This window comes from Lepisma saccharinum, chromosome 8 (genome assembly GCF_977018435.1).
Source record: "Lepisma saccharinum chromosome 8, izLepSacc3.1, whole genome shotgun sequence".
Classification (NCBI taxonomy): domain Eukaryota; kingdom Metazoa; phylum Arthropoda; class Insecta; order Zygentoma; family Lepismatidae; genus Lepisma; species Lepisma saccharinum.
Genome location: NC_139236.1, coordinates 75000854 through 75020550, shown reverse-complemented (window position 1 = coordinate 75020550; position 19697 = coordinate 75000854). Strand labels below are relative to the sequence as shown.

General features: G+C 37.0%; 1 protein-coding gene across 1 annotated transcript in view; it reads left to right on the top strand.

Moving 5' to 3' along the window:
* LOC145991146 (uncharacterized) overlaps positions 1-17374 on the top strand; it is a 150591-nt gene extending 133217 nt beyond the window's left edge. The window contains exon 3 of the mRNA XM_083126951.1: positions 16851-17374. Coding sequence (XP_082983077.1) covers positions 16851-16890 — 40 coding nt within the window. The 3' untranslated portion in view covers positions 16891-17374. The remainder of the gene's footprint in view (positions 1-16850) is intronic.
* The last annotated feature ends 2323 nt before the right edge of the window (positions 17375-19697 follow it).

The following is a 19697-nucleotide window of genomic DNA, read 5'->3' as shown; positions in this document are numbered from 1 at the left end:
CGTCCTCTGAGACGCAATAATAAATTGCCATAGTGTACGCCTTGCTGAATTTACGTTAAGAACTTAGAAATTCTCCTTTACTATTTTTGTACACGAGAAAACAGTGACGTCGACGTGCTTGCCCAAACAATTACGTGATTAATTCTATTTGCATACTTCCAATAATTCGACGCTTATGTTCTCTTTCTTCCCATTATTCGAACTGGAGATTCAAAGTATATAAACCCGACGCACTTCACTTTATTTGATATGTCACAAATGAGGGATTTGACACAGTACATACCTCAACAGTCGACTCAAAATTGTTCCATCTGGCCAATCAGACTCTGCTAACGGAGCGTCAAACAGGATTTGGCTTCCTTCTCATCCGGTCGTGTTTTCCTTCAAATCGGCATGGCGAAACTCAGCTTCCCCCTCAATCACGGCTCCGAGAGAACGCTCCATAGAAGTAGTGGTGACGTGTACCGTGCATAATACGCCAAAACAGTCTGTCACACGTCAAACATGAATCGGAACACGCGTATTAGATTCCATGCAAATGTAGTCCTTCCACTACTTGACTTCTAATGCGAGATTGTGAGAACAATCCGAACTTTGGGTGGTTGTCCGAAGTATGGAGAAATAATCCAAAACAGTGCGTGCAATTATGATATCAAAAAAATGCAAGTCTCGTCCAGCGAGACACTGTTCCACACTAATCGCACGTCATCCTCCTTTTTTCTCGCTCGTTTCCCTGCGAGAACCTGACTGTTACGTGAAAAAAGGTCGGATCGGAACTGATTCAGCTTACACGGTCGTAAATGCAGCACTGGGCAAAGATAGGTGGAGACACCTAGCGGCGATTGGCACAAGCAACAAAACAAGCGTGACGCAAGGCGTACTACGAAGGAGAAATGTGAGGTCTTTTCTGCGCGAAATATAGACGTAATACGTCTTTATTACAATTCGCGCAGGAAAAACGTCACAAACTCCCCCGGCTAACAAATATAAAAGAACAAATATATAGATAATAATAACAACCATAATAATTTGGCAAGAAAGGCACATGAACTAACCAGACACCGATATACCATTTTGGAGCATCTAATATATATGTAAGCAAATTCCCCTTAATCGAAGAAGAAATACCCAAATGCGTGTGTTTTAAAGAACCATAAAGACACATAATAAATAGAGAACACACAAACCATGTGAGAATATATGCAAACAAGTACCTAAAAAATATATATATATATCCCACACAAATTGATTAGATTGAGACTAGATTGAATAATATCAAAAATATGCACAATGTTGGTAACCAATTTAAACACAATAGATAATAAGATGAATAAATACTCTATAAAAAATGATTGCGAAAAAGGTGAGCATGAAAAGTCGATTGCAATCGTATTAATGAAATGACCATATTGGATGAAAAGTTAACATTACAAATAAGAATACTCGTAACCTGAGATATGAGTATAAGTGCCATTAAAAGAGGCATTACATCAAAGTAAACATTCAAGTTTCACAATACACTCAATATAAAGATACCTGTTAAATAACACCTGTACGTAGAAAAAGAAAGTGCAAATAAACACTATAATGTGGAGAATTTCTCTAAAAACAGAGGAGACGTTTTACAATCAGGTTAGCACTCGAAGAGAATAATATGGTGGTTGTTTTCCATTTTTACGTCAGATAATGATTCCAGGCTGGCACACTCGATATTTATGTTTCCTCAATAAACATGAAAAATAAACAGAAAAAAAGGGCGAATTAGAATAGAAGAATAGAAGAGAAGGAAAAAAAAAAAGGATAGGAAAGAGGAGAGGAAACCTAAACAGAGGGGAATACACTGAGAAAAGGGAGCACCAATTACAATTGTGATTAAAACAGTCATCCTACATATACACCAAAAATTGCAATAAGTAATATGCAATAAGAAAATTAATTACCAATAAAATCATGATTGACATCTGACAAGAAACATTTGTTTCAAAAACACAATATATCACACATAAGCTAATTTACAACATGAAAAAAAATATTAACAGAGATCATGTATATATCAAAATTGCGTAAAATATATATATCTTCAATATTCTTAAGGTTCTAAGTCAAATACACGACCAAAATACAAAAGCCAAAGTTGTAGTATTCCGTGCATTTCTTAGATGCGAGGAACTGGGTCATGAGAAGAGTGGCGGGTGGTTGGGGGACGACGTCGGCAATGAGAAGCAGAATGTCCTGGTCGGCGGCAAAAATTGCAGTAAAAAGATTGGCGTGAAAGTGAAGAACGCTGAGGGTTTTGATCCCGGGTGGTGGGGTACAAAAGTGAAACCATGTGCGAGTCTGATAACTCCACATCTGATGAAGCTTCCTCACGGAGATAATATGGTTTAATGTGGGAAATGTGGACCTTCCGTAGGAAAACTTCAGTTTCCGGATCTACCAAGAGAACCGTTACGGGGCCCAAAACCTTAAAAACCTTAGCAGGACCTGCCCAACGTTGCTGGAGCTTTGCAGTGACTTTCTGAAAGGCATTGCTTTGTGGGAAGGTTTTGTATAGAACTAAATCCCCAACCTTAAAGGAGGAAGGTTGCCTTTTAGGGTCGTATCTATTACGTCTTTTCACCCATGCCTTCTGCAAATGACGGTAGGCTTGAGCCCAACATTTAGCACGATCTGCGGAAGGGGGACCAGCCAATTCCGAATCGGATTTAAATTCCCAAAAGAAGTTCATAGGTCCATCGATGTCTCTTCCAAACAAAATCTGCGCTGGGGTGGTTTGTATACTATCCTGTACCGCAGTATTGAATGCGAAAGAAATTGCATTCAAATGAACATCCCATTTAGTGTGATCGTCAGAATGATATGCAATCAGGGAGGCCTTAAGATTACGAATAAAACGTTCTGCGAGTGAAGGATTAGGATAGTAGGCGCTGGTATAGATGTGTTTGACTCGAGACTCAAATAAAAAGGAATTGAAATAGCGAGATCGAAAATATGATGCATTGTCAGAGACCAATTCACACAGCGCTCCGAACACCAGAAACAAAGACCGAAGTTTTTCTACTATGTGGTTGGAAGTGGGACCTCGAAGAGGATAAAGGGAAACCCACTTAGAAAATGCATCAACAACCACCAATATATAAGTATGCCCTTTTGATGAACGTACCAAGGGACCAACAAGGTCAATGTACAGTCGCCGCCAAGGGTGCTTGATGATTTCAGATGACAAAAAACCAGGTGGTTTACGTATAGCCAATTTGGCTTTTTGACACGTATCACAAGATTTAACATATGTCTTGATATCCTGTTTACACGATGGCCACCAAAATATATTCATTATTTTCTTGGTACATTTTTGAACACCCAAATGGGAACCTCCCACGGGAGTATCATGATAGTAACGGCAAATAAGGTGTTGTAGGGCATGAGGAACGACTATTAATGAAGATTTTGAACGTGGAGGTTGCCAAACAAGTAAGTCGTTATAAAGAGCATAATGAGTACATGATTGACCCGTTTGTAATTTCTGAATGATGGAAAGTAAAGTAGAGTCTTTATGCTGAAGGTCAAGGATATCAGAATTACTAAAAGGGATAATTTGAAATTTGGGAGCAGCACAAGCAAGAGAAGTGATGGGTTGAGGAGAAACCTGGAATTCATCAGGGGAATACATACGTGATAAGCAATCCGCAACAGGATTCAAACGAGAAGCAATGTGCTCAACAGAGTAAGAAAAGCGTGACAAGTAAAGCAACCAGCGACCAAATTTGCCGTATTGCTCAGGATGGCGTAAAAGCCATGAAAGTGCTTGGTTGTCCGTCTGAAGAGTGAAATGCTTCTCGGTTAAATATGTTTCAAACTTTTTGAACCCATAAACAATGGCACAGCATTCGGCCTCGTATATGGATTGTCGACGTTCTATGTCTGTACGCTTGCGAGAAGCAAAAGCAATAGGACGTAATGACCCATCTGGCATACGTTGGTTCAGGGTAGCCCCCAGGGCCAATCCCGAAGCATCGCATTGCAAAACAAATTCCCTTGAAAAATCGGGCAAAGCTAAGACGGTATGTTTGAGAAAAACCTTTTTGAGATTATCAAATTGTTGTTGATCTTCGTCAGACCACGTGAAGGGAAGACCCTTTTTCTTTTTATCAGTTAGGAAGGAGGTAAGGTCGGAATAGGATGGAATAAAACGCGAGTAATATCCCAATAGTCCCAAAACACGTTGAACGGCTTTGACATTTCGAGGAGAGGGCATATCTTGAATGGCGGAAATACGGTCGGGGTCTAGAACAAGTTGCCCTTCCCGTAAAATATATCCTAAGTATTTAACTTCGGTTTGCATCCATTTAGATTTTACGGGATTTACAGTGAGTCCAGCCTCGCGAAAGGCCTGCAAAACCAATTTGAGATGAATCAAATGAGTCTTTTCATCAGGGCTAAAGATCAAAACATCGTCAGCATATGTCACAAGGAATTTAAATTTAAAGGGTCCCAAAATTTTGTCCAACGCACGAGTCAGTAATTGTGTGCCAAGATTGATACCAAAAGGAACCCTGGTGTACCGGTATTGACCGAAAGAGGTGACAAAAGCCGTTAAGTCCTTGCTAGATTCATCTAGCCTCAGCTGGTGGAAACTTTTGCAAAGATCTAAGCAAGAAAATACTTTAGCAGCTTGTAAGTGTTGGAAAATCAAATCTATACGGCTTTGTGGAAAAGCGTCATAGGCTATAAGCCGGTTAAGATGCTTATAACTACATACAAGGCGATGACCGCCGTCCTTCTTATCTACGAGGAAACAAGGGGATGCGTAAGAGGAGGCGCACTCCTCTATGATGTTCTGGTCTAACAACTCCTGAATTTGCTGACGTAAAATGTTTGTTTGGGTAGGGTTTAACTGAAATGGTTTAGATCGAAAAGGAACATTCGTGATTAAGGGAATTGAAACAGGTTCCAGCGTACAAGTACCAACACGTTCTGTGACAACATCCTCATATTCCTGTAATAAATTAGTAATGCTGGTAGACAAGTTATTTGCTGGAGAGCAATCAACTTTGTCAACTAGGCGTACCTGATCCTGTTTCTCGACCGGAGGTGTAGAAGAGGCGAACGGAATGGAGTCCGTAGAATAAGGAAATGAAACCACTAAATGATCAAAAGAAATAGTACCCTTTGAATGGGAAAAGAAATCAGAGCCAAGAATGACGGGAAACGGTAAAGTTTCGGAAATCCAAAAGGTCCATTTCCAGGATAAGCCCTGTAATTTCAACGTCAAAATCACACGTGAATTAAGGTGGATAGACTGATTATTAACAGTTTGCAACGTACGTACATTATCTTGAAGAGTAGGTGGTATGGGACGTAAGGTAGCTAAAAATCCCCTCGCAATTAATGACACAGAGCTGCCAGAGTCGACCAAAAGACGACTCGGTGTAGAATTTAAGGTGGCATGTATGATAGGCATAACCTTGTCGATAATTGTCAAAGGGTGTTCTATATGAGGTATAGGTGTAACCTCTGATGGCAGATGTCGTTCTCTGTCAACAGGAGGAGACTCAATGTGCGATAAATTAGAATTTTGCTGTGAAACAACCTTAAAGGGTAAATCTTCAGAGATCTCTACCTTAGGCAAAGAAGAGTAAGAGGAAGAAGGGACAGGTAAGATTGGGAATGATTGAGGAAAACGGGAATCAATAGAATGTAACGTACATTCTTCCTGTTGTTGTTCAATGCGACGTAACTCTAAGGGCCATATCTCCCTAGATAAACAAATAAAATTAGCGATAGAAGTCGGTCGATCAAAGCCCATTAAATGCAAACGTGTGCTCTCTTGTAAATTCAGTAACGTAAATTCCAATAGACCAGATTCAGACCAGTTGGTGGGTAACACATGATAAGCCTCGTAGATGTCATTCAAATAAGTGGAGAGGAATTCCCCACTTCGCTGAGGACGAAGAAGATGTTTATCTAATAACCCTTGCATCGTGGAATAAGGGACGAAGCGATACCATATGACACGTATAAACATGGGCCAGGGGAATTTCTCGTAAAGAGAATCATACCAAGTATCCCGAAGGAGTCCTTGCGTGGATGTAAATGCCATCAGCAGTAAAGATTCCAAATCAATGAGGTTTAGTTTGAAGATTTTATGGAGGTTCAGCAAAAAATAAAACAACTTGTCAGGATCTGAACCGTCCGTTGGTTGTAATACCCGTAAAAAATCAACAACGGTTGTGTATCTAATGTGATTTGTAATATAGGAATAATCGGGATGCAACAAAAGTTCTCTGGGTGTGTGTAAGTTTGGGGTCTGTAAAAAAGGTGAAGGTTGTATATTAACCGGGGGGAAGGGAAAAGAGGTCGACCCAACCCGAGGCAAATGGCCTTGAAAGGGAAGCGACATTATATTTGTTCCTCGATGAGGAAATCCAAAAGGTGTCGAAAAATATAGGCAAAACAAAAAGGGGACTAACAATATCCAAAATACAAAGTAAGTGCAATAATGCCACATCAAGATATACTGTAAAATATTGGAAATCAATAAACAAAGGTTCTTATGTATGAATCTGTAAAAAAAAATTTCAAAAGAATGTCTAAAAAAAAAGGGGGGGGCTCCAAGGTTAACAAAAAAAAAATTGTTATCACCAATACTACCAAAAATAGTAGCGTGAAGGGAAAAAAATTTTGTGATATTTGTATTATATAAATTAATAAAACCAGCTCTGATACCAGGAACTTTGTAACGTGGTTGTTGCGTACGTAATAAAGATAGTGAAAGTTATTTAAGGAAACGCGCAAAAGGTCCGGGATCAGTTAACGTACGTTCGTAGAAACGAATAACAACTAACCAGTCACAAAAGTCACAAAAAAGTTGAGGTTAATGGCAAGCGTTTATCACTGCCGCCTCAGTCTCTATTGAGAACCAATGGGAGAAAAGGGGTGACACGCGTCCGAAGACGCGGGACCCTCACAAAAAATGCTAAGCAAAACAAAAAAAGGTATGCAATAAATATAGTCACAGAGTATCGTGGAAAATTTCACACTATACCGATCATTCAGTTTTGATATGTGTATATTCATGTACGAGAGTGTACACGAGACACCACAAAAAATGCATGCAATATTAACCAATCAATTCGTCTTTTCATTTAACGTTGGTAATCTTTCGTTCTTTGTTAGCAAGCAAGGTTCCAAAAAAAAGAAAAGAGAGAATATATTTCATTTGAGACCCTAAGTCAAAATTTATTGCGTTAATCTCGCAGCGAAGACTGATTAACGTCCCAACATGAAAACATGTACATCAAACAATTATTAACGAGAAACCCGTCTTTTAAATCTCACAAGATTATATCCAAAAATAGATTCAACAATTACTTCTCCCCTTGATTTACTCCGTAGCTTTCATACATTAGGTCGTTACAGTTACGACAACAAACAAGAATAAATTCAACCAAAACGTAGAATGATATAATGTCAAACACCTTTAACAAGTTAAAATTCTCAATAAGATTTTATAGCAAAAAACTCTTATTTCTTCTTGTAACAATTTATCCCCCTTTTACTTTGATGCTCCCTAGTTACTTTATTTTTAATATCTTTTATTGTGCCAAACAAACATTATCTCTCATTGTATCCCAACGTCCTCTGAGATGCAATAATAAATTGCCCTAGTGTACGCCTTGCTGAATTTACGTTAAGAACTTAGAAATTCTCCTTTACTATTTTTGTACACGAGAAAACAGTGACGTCGACGTGCTTGCCCAAACAATTACGTGATTAATTCTATTTGCATACTTCCAATAATTCGACGCTTATGTTCTCTTTCTTCCCATTATTCGAACTGGAGATTCAAAGTATATAAACCCGACGCACTTCACTTTATTTGATATGTCACAAATGAGGGATTTGACACAGTACATACCTCAACAGTCGACTCAAAATTGTTCCATCTGGCCAATCAGACTCTGCTAACGGAGCGTCAAACAGGATTTGGCTTCCTTCTCATCCGGTCGTGTTTTCCTTCAAATCGGCATGGCGAAACTCAGCTTCCCCCTCAATCACGGCTCCGAGAGAACGCTCCATAGAAGTAGTGGTGACGTGTACCGTGCATAATACGCCAAAACAGTCTGTCACACGTCAAACATGAATCGGAACACGCGTATTAGATTCCATGCAAATGTAGTCCTTCCACTACTTGACTTCTAATGCGAGATTGTGAGAACAATCCGAACTTTGGGTGGTTGTCCGAAGTATGGAGAAATAATCCAAAACAGTGCGTGCAATTATGATATCAAAAAAATGCAAGTCTCGTCCAGCGAGACACTGTTCCACACTAATCGCACGTCATCCTCCTTTTTTCTCGCTCGTTTCCCTGCGAGAACCTGACTGTTACGTGAAAAAAGGTCGGATCGGAACTGATTCAGCTTACACGGTCGTAAATGCAGCACTGGGCAAAGATAGGTGGAGACACCTAGCGGCGATTGGCACAAGCAACAAAACAAGCGTGACGCAAGGCGTACTACGAAGGAGAAATGTGAGGTCTTTTCTGCGCGAAATATAGACGTAATACGTCTTTATTACAATTCGCGCAGGAAAAACGTCACATTAGGTTGAAAAATTATAATATAGAATGAAGAAAAAACTTAATTTCTAGGAATAACATCGAGTTAATATTTACGATTCTGCTGCTTCAAATTTAATGCAAAGTAATTTAGTAAAGATTGAAACACTGGAGTTAAAAAGTGATTCACCTGGAGAAAAATGGAGTCCCATCTGATGTTGGAAAGGCATATTTACAAATAGTTTATGAAATGTAATTTTAAATTCTTTTCAAAATATTGAGCAATCCTCATAATTTCATATTTACCCACAGTCTGCGAAGATGATGTGATGGTAACATCGGTAAGTATTTTGCTTTCCATCATGTGAATATTTGCATAAGCTCAACATCTGCAGCTTTTTTTACATGGATTTTTTTTACAGGATCCCACTTTAAACTGTAGGTCCAATCCTGATTAGCCTTATTGTGCATAAAGTGGACTTAAAACAACAAATCAATCCACTCCAATCTCTCTTCAATATAAATATGTCCCATCAGAAACCCATGTTTAATGTCTCATGAAAATTTCAGCGTAAATTAGTATAAATTACCATTTATAATGCACTTATTCAATTTATTAATTATCATTACCTTGCCATTAGCCTGTTGGTACTGTATCTCAATTCCTTGTGTGAAGCAAGTCTGAAAGCCCACTGATCCAAGCCATAAGAGCCTTTCTTCTTTCTCTACTTGCTACTGAAAACAGCACCACTTTGAAATTTTGTGAAGGGAAACCTTGTTTGAATCGAAACTCTGAAGGAAGAAAGTAAATGGAAGGTGATGTGGCCTGGGATCATATGATGTTTTGAAGAAATGGCATTTAATGAAAAAATATAATAAAAATGAATTCCATTACACATTTTGTGCACTTATGCAAGTGCTGGGGATAAATTTTGGAACCTGGTTTTCAAATCAATATTAAGTGGATGAAGATCAGTGGTACAGTCCTGTTTAAAAAAATCTCATGAAATTTGACTAATTCGTCCAATGTCACCCGAAGCCCTCTTCCACAAGGAAGTGCTGCAAAAAATTCTGCTCTGACAATGAGAGAGACGTTGGTTTCGGAGGTGGAAAGGCATAACTTGCAGTCTTGTTCAGGAAGATCAACTAATGCAGTGTGTAAGGATCCACCTGGATCGTACTTGGTTTGATTGGTCTATTGAGCCTCGGCTTCACGCTCAGTATCTCTTCAGGGCTTGAGTCTCCTCGGCTCAGAGTTCGGGTTAATCCAGTTGCTTCAGTCCTCGATGTAAGGTCCCTCGTAATTCTGGGTCAAAGGTTCTCAATCTACTTATAGATCTTGACCAAGATTCTACAAGCAATCGACAATCCTTCTTCCCATTAGGTTCTGTTGATATCCAGTTAAGTATCCAACTTCCTTTTCTCTTTTCAGCGTCTGACCAGAGAACCGAAAATTAATCCGTGACCACAGAATAAGAAAAGGTGTACCCTGACCAGGGTCACAAACGTTGACTACCAACAGTCTATCGGCCGATCCCGAATTCCGGTATATCTCAAGACAATCACAACCCTCTCAATTATATCTCCTGACCAGGAGCATAGAACCGAGAGAACGTAAGCCTTCTGACCAGAAGAGCTAAGTAATTGTCCTACGGTAATCCCAGAATGAACTAATTCCTAATAACGAAGTGGAAGAAAACGCAGAAGTTCGAGCGTTGAAAGGAAAGACGGTTATACGAGTTCCGTATTTATAAGAAGTTCGAATACAAAGGCCACGGGCCACCGAGCTTTGCTGCTTATATAGCATTTCTCGGTGCCGTGAAGGATTTACCAACTTTTATCTTAACATCAATTTTACATTACAATAAAATACATATTAATAAAATATCAATGAGGAACATAATTAGCTACATGTAAAAATTACTATTTTTACCCTTTTGTGAATAATAAATATGCAATATAATTTTAATTGTTACATTCAGCATTTAATTTGACCAGGGAGTATGGCTTCTTCCAACTCCCCTCTCTCCCTGCAACGGCCACGCGAAATGACAACAAAGAAAAAGAAAGAAAATTTACAACGTCAAAATGTTAAGCAAAAATTATTTATATACAGGTTTTGTCTTGCGCGGGCATAACTTTCTTTTACCTTAACATAACTAAATTCTGAATACACTGTCTTGCAGTAAAAGAATCAGGGATTATTATGATATTAGTCTCATTATTGTCCGCCAAGGGACACAACAGATATAGCATGGGAAAGACAGCCTAATCTTTCGTCTTTTCCCTGTGACAACGTTTTCATAAAGTTGAGTCTGCCTGGCTCTTACACAATAGCGTTAGATTTCTTGCATTGTTTACCGATAATAAACTTCCAGCTCAGCTTGCTGGCAGAAAGAAACAAACTCTTGGAACTTATATTTAACATCAGGATGTATAGTTTATATACGAGGTGTGTTCCACATTCCTTGGTAATTAACCATTAACACACAAAAATTATAAGTACAAAACAAAGAAAAATATTAAGTTTATATACATATTTGTAACGTGAACACTGCTACACGTTACAAGTGTTATCAAATGTTGATGTACCAGCGTTGGTTAAATATTTTTTCACTAAAGGGTCATTCATTCGATGTCAAATCAACCAAAAAAAAAAAAAAATTTGAACCTTTACGATTCAGATTTTTAAGATTTTTGGTTTATTCATTGTACTTCCCAAGAGGAGAAAAACTGCCAAATTTCAGATTTTTTTGACTCTTAGTTTCTGAGTTACTGACTTTTAAAAAAGCAAAAATCCCAAAATTTGACGACATTTTAAAATCTTTAAACAGCTGTAGACCAAAAACTATTTGATCTAGAGAGCTCAAATTGGTGTCATTTTCTTCTGTTTTTAATGATCTTTAAATTGAAATGCAACATGACCGTGCTATTCGAATTTTGTAATTTATCCAAAACTTTAAAAAATGTTTTTTTTATCTCAAACACACCCATTTTATTTTTTAAAAAGAATATATGTTTTGAAGACATCAATTGACTATTCGTGTGCAAAATTTTATACAGTAAAACCTGTATATCCTGGAACATGATGGTTCCGAGCAAAATTTTCCATCTTAACAGCTTTCCTTCTTATACAGGGTTTACTTTAAATACAGTATAGAGCGCTGCAGGAAATAATTGAAAGACAGATTTACATTTCGCATTACTTATAAATAATGTAGAGTACTAATGCATGTGCGTACATGAATAAAAATGTGATACAGTCGCAATAAGCATAGCAGAGATTACAATTATGTAACTACACAACATATTTGTACACTTTTTACAGTATTGTAAGAACGTACAGTACTTATGTATCTTTTCGAACCCGGTACCCCTGGCATCGTATCGCAATGTGCATAGAGGGAAAAAGAAAGATGGAATAAGAGAGGTGAAGAATGTGACGTTTTTCCTACGCTTTGCGTAAAAAAAAGTACTACGTAATAATCCTGCGTGGAATAACGTCACAATTTCTCATTTTTCGTACGCCTTGCGTCTCGCTTGTCTTTCTTGATTATATTGGCCCCCGCTAGAGGTCTCCACTGACCTCTCACTCGGCGCTCTCTTCTCGAGCTGACACAAAAAACTGCAGTATTCAGTTCCGACTTTGCAGACCTACGTGAAAGTTGTCAGCGTGACTTGGCTGACAAAGGGGAAAAGGGCCGAGAGCATGTTGCTGGTTTAAGTGTGCAAGTCGTCTCGCGGGCGAGACTTTAACTTTATTCTGATAGCGATTGCACATTTCGTTATTGTTGCTCTCTATGAAGTTCCACACGTCAACGCGAGATAGAAGTACCTTTTGTGACGGATCTCATACGCTTGCAAGGAAGTTGCATTTGATTGGAGTGAGAAGTCTAACGAGGGCCTGTTAGATTTCGCCAACTTTCCGCAACGTAGACCTGTATCCAGAGCTATAGCCGAGGGACGGATTTGATGGACGTTTCCAGACGTTACCCCAATATTCAGAGGCCAGAACTTGAAGGAAGGCAGAGTTCTGTTTGACTGACCGTCCTTTGCAGTGTCGAATTTGAGGAGGGAACATTTTGGAAGAGATTAATGGAGGTATGTACAGTGTCGATACGTTCTCTTAGTTCTGCGAAGTCCAAGTCGCGAAACTGGGTTAGAATCCCGTTTCTTTATTACGATTGAGTCAAAAAACTTAGACGAGTAAAATGAAAGAAGAACGGGCGACGAAAGTTTAAACTATTCTTGATTGCACCTATACATGTGGGATAATTAATGTGACACCACTATTTGAATATTTTGTGATACGGCAATGAAAATGACGGAACTTGCAACGTTCGCGTAACATTGAAATTTAGCGAGGCGTACGAATGATAATTCCTATCCATCGTCGCGAATCTTTAAATGTTGGAATAATTAATATTAGGGTGGCACAACATTAAAATAGATTAGTGGGAGCATCAAATGTAGAAAGGGGAGAATTGTATAATTTATTGTGACAAAAGCATAATAGACCAAAGTGAGTCATTTGTTAATTAATTGTAAATGTTCGGTTTGATGACCAAGTGGATTTTATAACGAGTATAAAAGAATGGATTTAATCGTGATAGTAATTCAAGTTGCTATTAACGTCTAAGTAGTAATACGTATTCTTGATACGTCAAATGGTAAATTGTAAGAAAGGTTTGTTAAAGTTTAAATTGGAGAGATTTTCTAAATGCAATTAAATTGGGTTTGTTCATGATGAAATGTTTCTCACATTGTTGATAATTGAGATATTGATCGTTTCTTGTTCGAAATTGAATCTAATAAATTTTTGACTCAAGTCTTTAAAAAATCTGAATATTGTTCTATACTTTTTGTTCACGAACCTTCCGCACAAGAAAGCGAAGCTGCGAAGTTGGTATTGGTAAGAAAGGAAGTTATGAACTTCATCGAGTAGTATTGATCCTGTAGTTCTCTTATGAATAGTTAGTGTGTATTTTCTGTATTGCAGGATATTTTGGGAGAATTGTCAAACCTGAGCGAAATATTCCACGATATTTTGTGAATGCCATTGTCTATTACTTATTTTGATCGATTTAAAGGCGGGACCAGTACCGAGAATTATATTTTCTTTATTGTTAGGCATAGCCTTGTCATTGGTTCTCTATTGAGACTGAGGTGGCGGTGTTAAAGCGCTGGCCAATGACCTCAACAATTTGTTACTTGTAACTCTTGATTGTTGCTTACTTTATAGCGCGTACATTAATTGATCCCGGACCTATTTCTTCACGCTTCCCATAAGGCTTTATTGTCCCTTTTTCTAGTACGCAGCCAATACGTTACAAGAAAGATTGAGATAAATGTGAAGAAAAAAGAAAGAAAGAAAGAAAGAGAGATAACAAGAAAAATTGAAAGATGACTAAAGAACAGAGGAGAAATAGACAAAGAAAGATGGAGGAAGAGGGTAAGAGATGAAAGAAAGAAACTGAATCGTAACAGCTATGAATATTGTAGCACATTTTTCATATTGACAATGTTACTGATAAGCGAGTGATAACAGAGGCATGTTCCACTTACAGTATTGCATTGTTTTCTTGCGAGTGAAAAAAATAAGGGAAGAAATTTCTGTCTTACTGAGAATAAAAACATCTCGTTGTTCTTTAAATGGTGTTATGTTTCCGCGTTAAGGAGATTTCCGCCTTAAGCAGGTCATTTTCAGGTATAAAATCGGTCCGTTCTGGGGACTTTTTTTCCATATTTACAAATTCCCTTCTTACAGAGGTTCCGCAATATGCAGTTTTTACTGTAATATGACGGCAATTCATTTCTATGGAAATTATTTTTTCAAGAAATCAACGAATTCTGCAACTGTACAGTTTACAAAAGTAATTACTGAAGCCTTGGAGGACAATGAAAATCCAAGTACAGTATTTCTAGCTCTGTCCAAAGCATTTGACTCTCTCAACCACAACACACTTGTGCATAAACTGTATAGTTTAGGTATCCGAGGTGGCACATTTAACTTAATTAAATCATTTCTCTCTGATCGAATACAATGCACTCAAATTGAGCACAGATAATTCATCTATCAAAACCTTCTACTCCAGCTACAAATCGTTAAAGATAGGTGTCCCTCAAGGATCTATAGTTGGTCCATTATTATTCATCCTTTACATCAATGACATACCGATGAACAACATGACTCAAACTATCACCTATGCAGATGACACTAGCATAATATGTAGAGCAAAAACAAAAGAACAACTAGAAATTCAGACTTACATCTCAATTAATCAAATAACCCAGTACTTGAACATTAATAGCCTAAATGTAAACCATCAAAAGACAAATTTCATGATTTTTAACCCTGGCAACAAGAAGAACTTTGATAACTTAGTGGTTTACTTAGATGAATGTGAAGTAGAGTATGCTAACCATGTAAAATTCCTAGGATTGACCATCGATGATAAATTAAATTGGGCATGTCATATTGACTATATCTGTGATAAACTCACAAGAAATCTTTAAATATTGAAAATCCTTTCTCAATATAATATTAAGGAAATCAATATGATCCTGTATTATGGTCTTATTTATCCTCAATTAGAATACTGTATTACAGCTTGGGGAGGGGCAGCTCATGTACATACAAAAAGAGTGTTCACACTACAGAAAAGGGCTGTTAGACTTATATGCAAAATACCATCCAGATCCACATGCAGAATTGCCTTTCGCGAAAACAAAACTATGACTGTATACTCACTCTATGTTTATAAATCTATTATCTATGTACTTAATGACAAGACACAATTAAGAAATGAAGAAATTCATGGACATAATACAAGACAGACAAAAATTCCAATATACAGACTAACAGATTAATTCTGACAGACAGATCACCACATTCTGCAGGCATAAAATTCCACAACAACCTTCCCACCTGTCTAAAAAATATCACTCCGTTTAAGAAAAATTGCTCCTAATCAAAAAATACCTTACAGGCAGAGTTCTGTATAACATTAATGAACTATAAATTAGATTGGGTACAAATATCAAGTGGACAAAGAAATGTAATAATACCATAGAAGGAATAATGTAACTCTAATTTAAAAAAGTGATACATGTAATATATATATTATACAGGTATATATGCTTCTCATTGTTTTTAATATTGTATATGTAATGTACAATTTATTTTTTTATTTTTTATCACATATGTGCAGCATGTAAAAATCTTTTGTTCTTATACTGTAATTGCTTGTATACCATACCTTATATTTTCATGTATCTGGACGAAAACCATACCCATGAAAAAATGGGTCAACCGATCAATAAAGATTATGATTATGATTGAATTGTGATGTGTGCAAAATTTCCTAAATTTGTTGACTTCCATGGTTGATTTGACATGGAATGACCCTAAAGCGTATCAGCAGAAAGAGTGGATAAAATATACTATTTTTGCTAACATTGTTTCCAATTAGTAACTGATAATATCAGTTTCACCAATTTAATATATGTATCCATATGTGATTGATTCATTAATTTTTACATATACCCTGTCCCAGCTAACTGTAGAGCAGGGCCACGCATATCGGCAGAGGAGGAAGAGGAAAATCAAGTGGTGAAAGTGCAGTGTTGCCAACCGTACGGTCCTGACCATACATGTACGGATGTACGGTCCAGACCTTAGTCCGTACGCTAAATGCACTGCTTGTGAAAATTTGCTCTTGCAGTTTTATTTCTAATATTTCCCTAAAAATTTTTAAACCAATCGTACGGACCTGGAGACAAAAATACGGCCTGTTTGCCATGTGCGTTCGGTATTATCCTTTTCAAAAGTTTGCAACACTGGAGGGAATGGGAAGAATCTCGGGAGAACTCCCATTGCCCATTACACAATCCTGTTTCTCTCAGTGTTCATTGGTGGAGCCGTCTCGCGTCACAACTTCCGCAGAGACTTGTTCTCGTTCATCTGGTCTACAGTTAGCTGGTATGGATAATAGTGTCGCTTTTTATCACTTTTCGCTAATTGCGATGATTACTTTGAAACAAAACAGCACCTCTTGTTTTGGATAAATATAGATTACCGTCAGGTATACCACAGTACTTGACCTTCCTTTTAGTGTTTTACACATGGTATTTTTATGTGGAATTAATCACTGATTCTTCATTATTTTGTCATATTTGGTCATTCACATTGATAAAATCAAATAATGTAATTTAGAGCTGAGGCAGGTATTAGTTTAGTTTTCTCAAATAGCATGTCAATAAATTGCTTTTAATTGCGTATATCTCCTTGTAGGTTATCACTGGAATACACATTGATTGGAAGAGACTTTTAACAAGAACATTTGGATATTGTTTCAAATATTAATTTTGGATCAATATCACTACAAAATGAATCTCCTTTCTGCAGCTTATCGCTTCCAACAGCTATGTGTTCTCAGGTAACACATAACGAAGCTAATTTAGTATCTACAAGGTCTTCAAACTCTGAGCGTAGTGATATTTGCAATGATGACACTAATTTGTTCGATCAGACATATGAACTTGTAGTTCACAGGGGAATAGATACTGTAGAGAAGTGCTTTCTTTGTTCAACGTGTAACAAATCATTTAAGAAGATGAAGTGTCTTAAGGAACACACAAAAATTCATATTGGTGAGAAATCTTTTGTATGTTCAACGTGTAACAAATCATTTGCACGGAAGGAAGATCTTTGTAAACATTTAAGAATTCATACTGGAGAGAAGCCCTATGTGTGTTCAACATGTAACAAATCATATACACTAGAAAGAGAGCTCAAAAGACATTCAAGAATTCATAATGTTGAAAAACTTTTTGCATGTTCAATGGAAGGAAGATCTTTGTAAACATTTAAGAATTCATACTGGAGAGAAGCCCTATGTGTGTTCAACGTGTAACAAATCATTTGTACGGAAGGACGATCTTTGTAAACATTCAAGAATTCATAGTGGAGAGAGGCCTTACGTATGTTCTACGTGTAACAAATCGTTCACACGCAAGAATGATCTTAAAAGACATTTAAGAATTCATTCTGAAGTGAAACCGTTTGTGTGCTCAACATGTAGCAAGTCATTTAGACATGAAACAAGTTTTAATAAACATTTAAGAATTTATACTTAAGAGAAGCCGTATGTGTGTTCAACGTGTAACAAATCATTTGCAAGCAAGTGCTTTCTTGCAAGACATTTCAGAATTCATGCTAGTAATTAACTCTTTCCCTGTTTCGTTTGCAACTTATCATTTAGAGAGTTGCTCAATCTGAAATAAAATTTAGAAATTCATGGTGTTGGAAAACCTCCTGCGTGTTCAATTTGTTTCGAATCATTTTAACGTAAGGAATTTCTTAGAATATATTTGAGAATTGAAAGTGAAAAGAAGTCCCTTGTGATCAACAGGAAACGGATTTACAGTATATGTAGTAAAAATGTGCTAAATATATAAATATATATTTATTTTCGCCATAACATGGACTTAAATATGGATTAAACCTTTTTTTAAATTACCACTTTAATAATATAAGACACTACACGAGCTACAAAAAATACAATATGCTTACAATGACATTAATTATGAAACAACACAAAATGTGTTTTATTTTCTGTTTCGAAGACAATGAATAACAAAATTTTGTTGTTTGAACGTGAATTTTCTTCTGTAGTCTCTTAAGATGGATTTATATTGACTAAAACTGCATTCAATATCGCAATAAGCAATGGGAGTGTATTTCAAATTTGTTGGTTATTCCCAAGCCAAACCTAATATTTGTACAAATATTGAGAATAAAAACTATTTTTTTTTCGAGTCAACATGTCATTATATTTGTACAAATATGAAAAAATAAAAACTTTTTTCTCGAGTCAACATATCATGATGTGCAAGGATAATACAAAATATAATTGATTTCAGCTTCATACATAAATATGTATGTATTTACATGTAAATCTGTTCCCTGGTGATCAACATTCAGCAGATTATTTATAGATGTGTGGTATCTTAAAGAACATTCAAAAATTGATTGTGCTGAACAGCCTTGCGTGTGATCAACATGGAATGAATTATTTGCAAGTAAGGAAGCTCTTAGTAGACATTCTGGATTTCAGACTGTAAGAGATCATTTTGACAAAAGGAGTAATACATCAAAATAATTCAAAAATTCAAAATAGAGCCAAGTCTCTTGTGCTCTAGCATATGTTTTAATGTGCAAGAAATAATTTACTTATTTCGTTCAATTATTTGTGTTATTGTACTCCTCTCTTGTGCTAACTTTAAATAATCGTGAATATATAACACTAGTCAACAACCATTTTGCAACATCAAAGGTAACATGTGTTCTTAACTAATTCGGATGTGCTGATTTCAGATCTGCAACTGAAATTTTTGTATCACGTAACATTTCAGAGATACACGTGACGTCATATCCGGTATAACGTGGATACGTTATTTACATTTGGATTCCAATTTATATGATTTTGGGCAACAATGAAAATAAATTTTGCAACAATGTATAAACAAACACACTTATAAAAAGATTTGTTTCTTTTTCTGGCTGTGTTTCCATTGTTGACGTTCAAAAAGGCTGCTTCCCTCCCCCAGAATGAGTTACTGATAAGATAAGATAAGGGAGAATGCTCTACAGACTGAAGGGAGTGTGATTTAATGAGTTCAGTATTACGTGCTTTGAGGTAGAGAAGTTGTGTTAAAGTTACTTGGGTGATACTGCAATGAAGAAAAACCGACGTGCTTGTATAAATTTACCAAACAATTTCTGCTATGTGTGCGGGCAGTACACTTTGAAAAGTCAACGCCGAATGTTGACAGAAACGTTAAAACAAGCGTATTATAGCTACTTCGGGTGCAATGTTGGTGATCAAGACAAAGTGTGGGCTCCCCATGTATGCTGTGTGACTTGTTATTCAACTCTTGTGAGGTGGTTTCGTGGAGACAAAACCCGTGCTATGGCATTTGCGGTGCCAATGGTTTGGCGTGAACCGAGTAGCCATGCTGAGGACTGTTACTTCTGCCTAACAAGCATAGCGGGACATTCTAAACGAACAAAATCCAGTATTGTGTACCCCAATATTCCTTCCGCTATGAGACCCATACCACATGCACCTGAACTTCC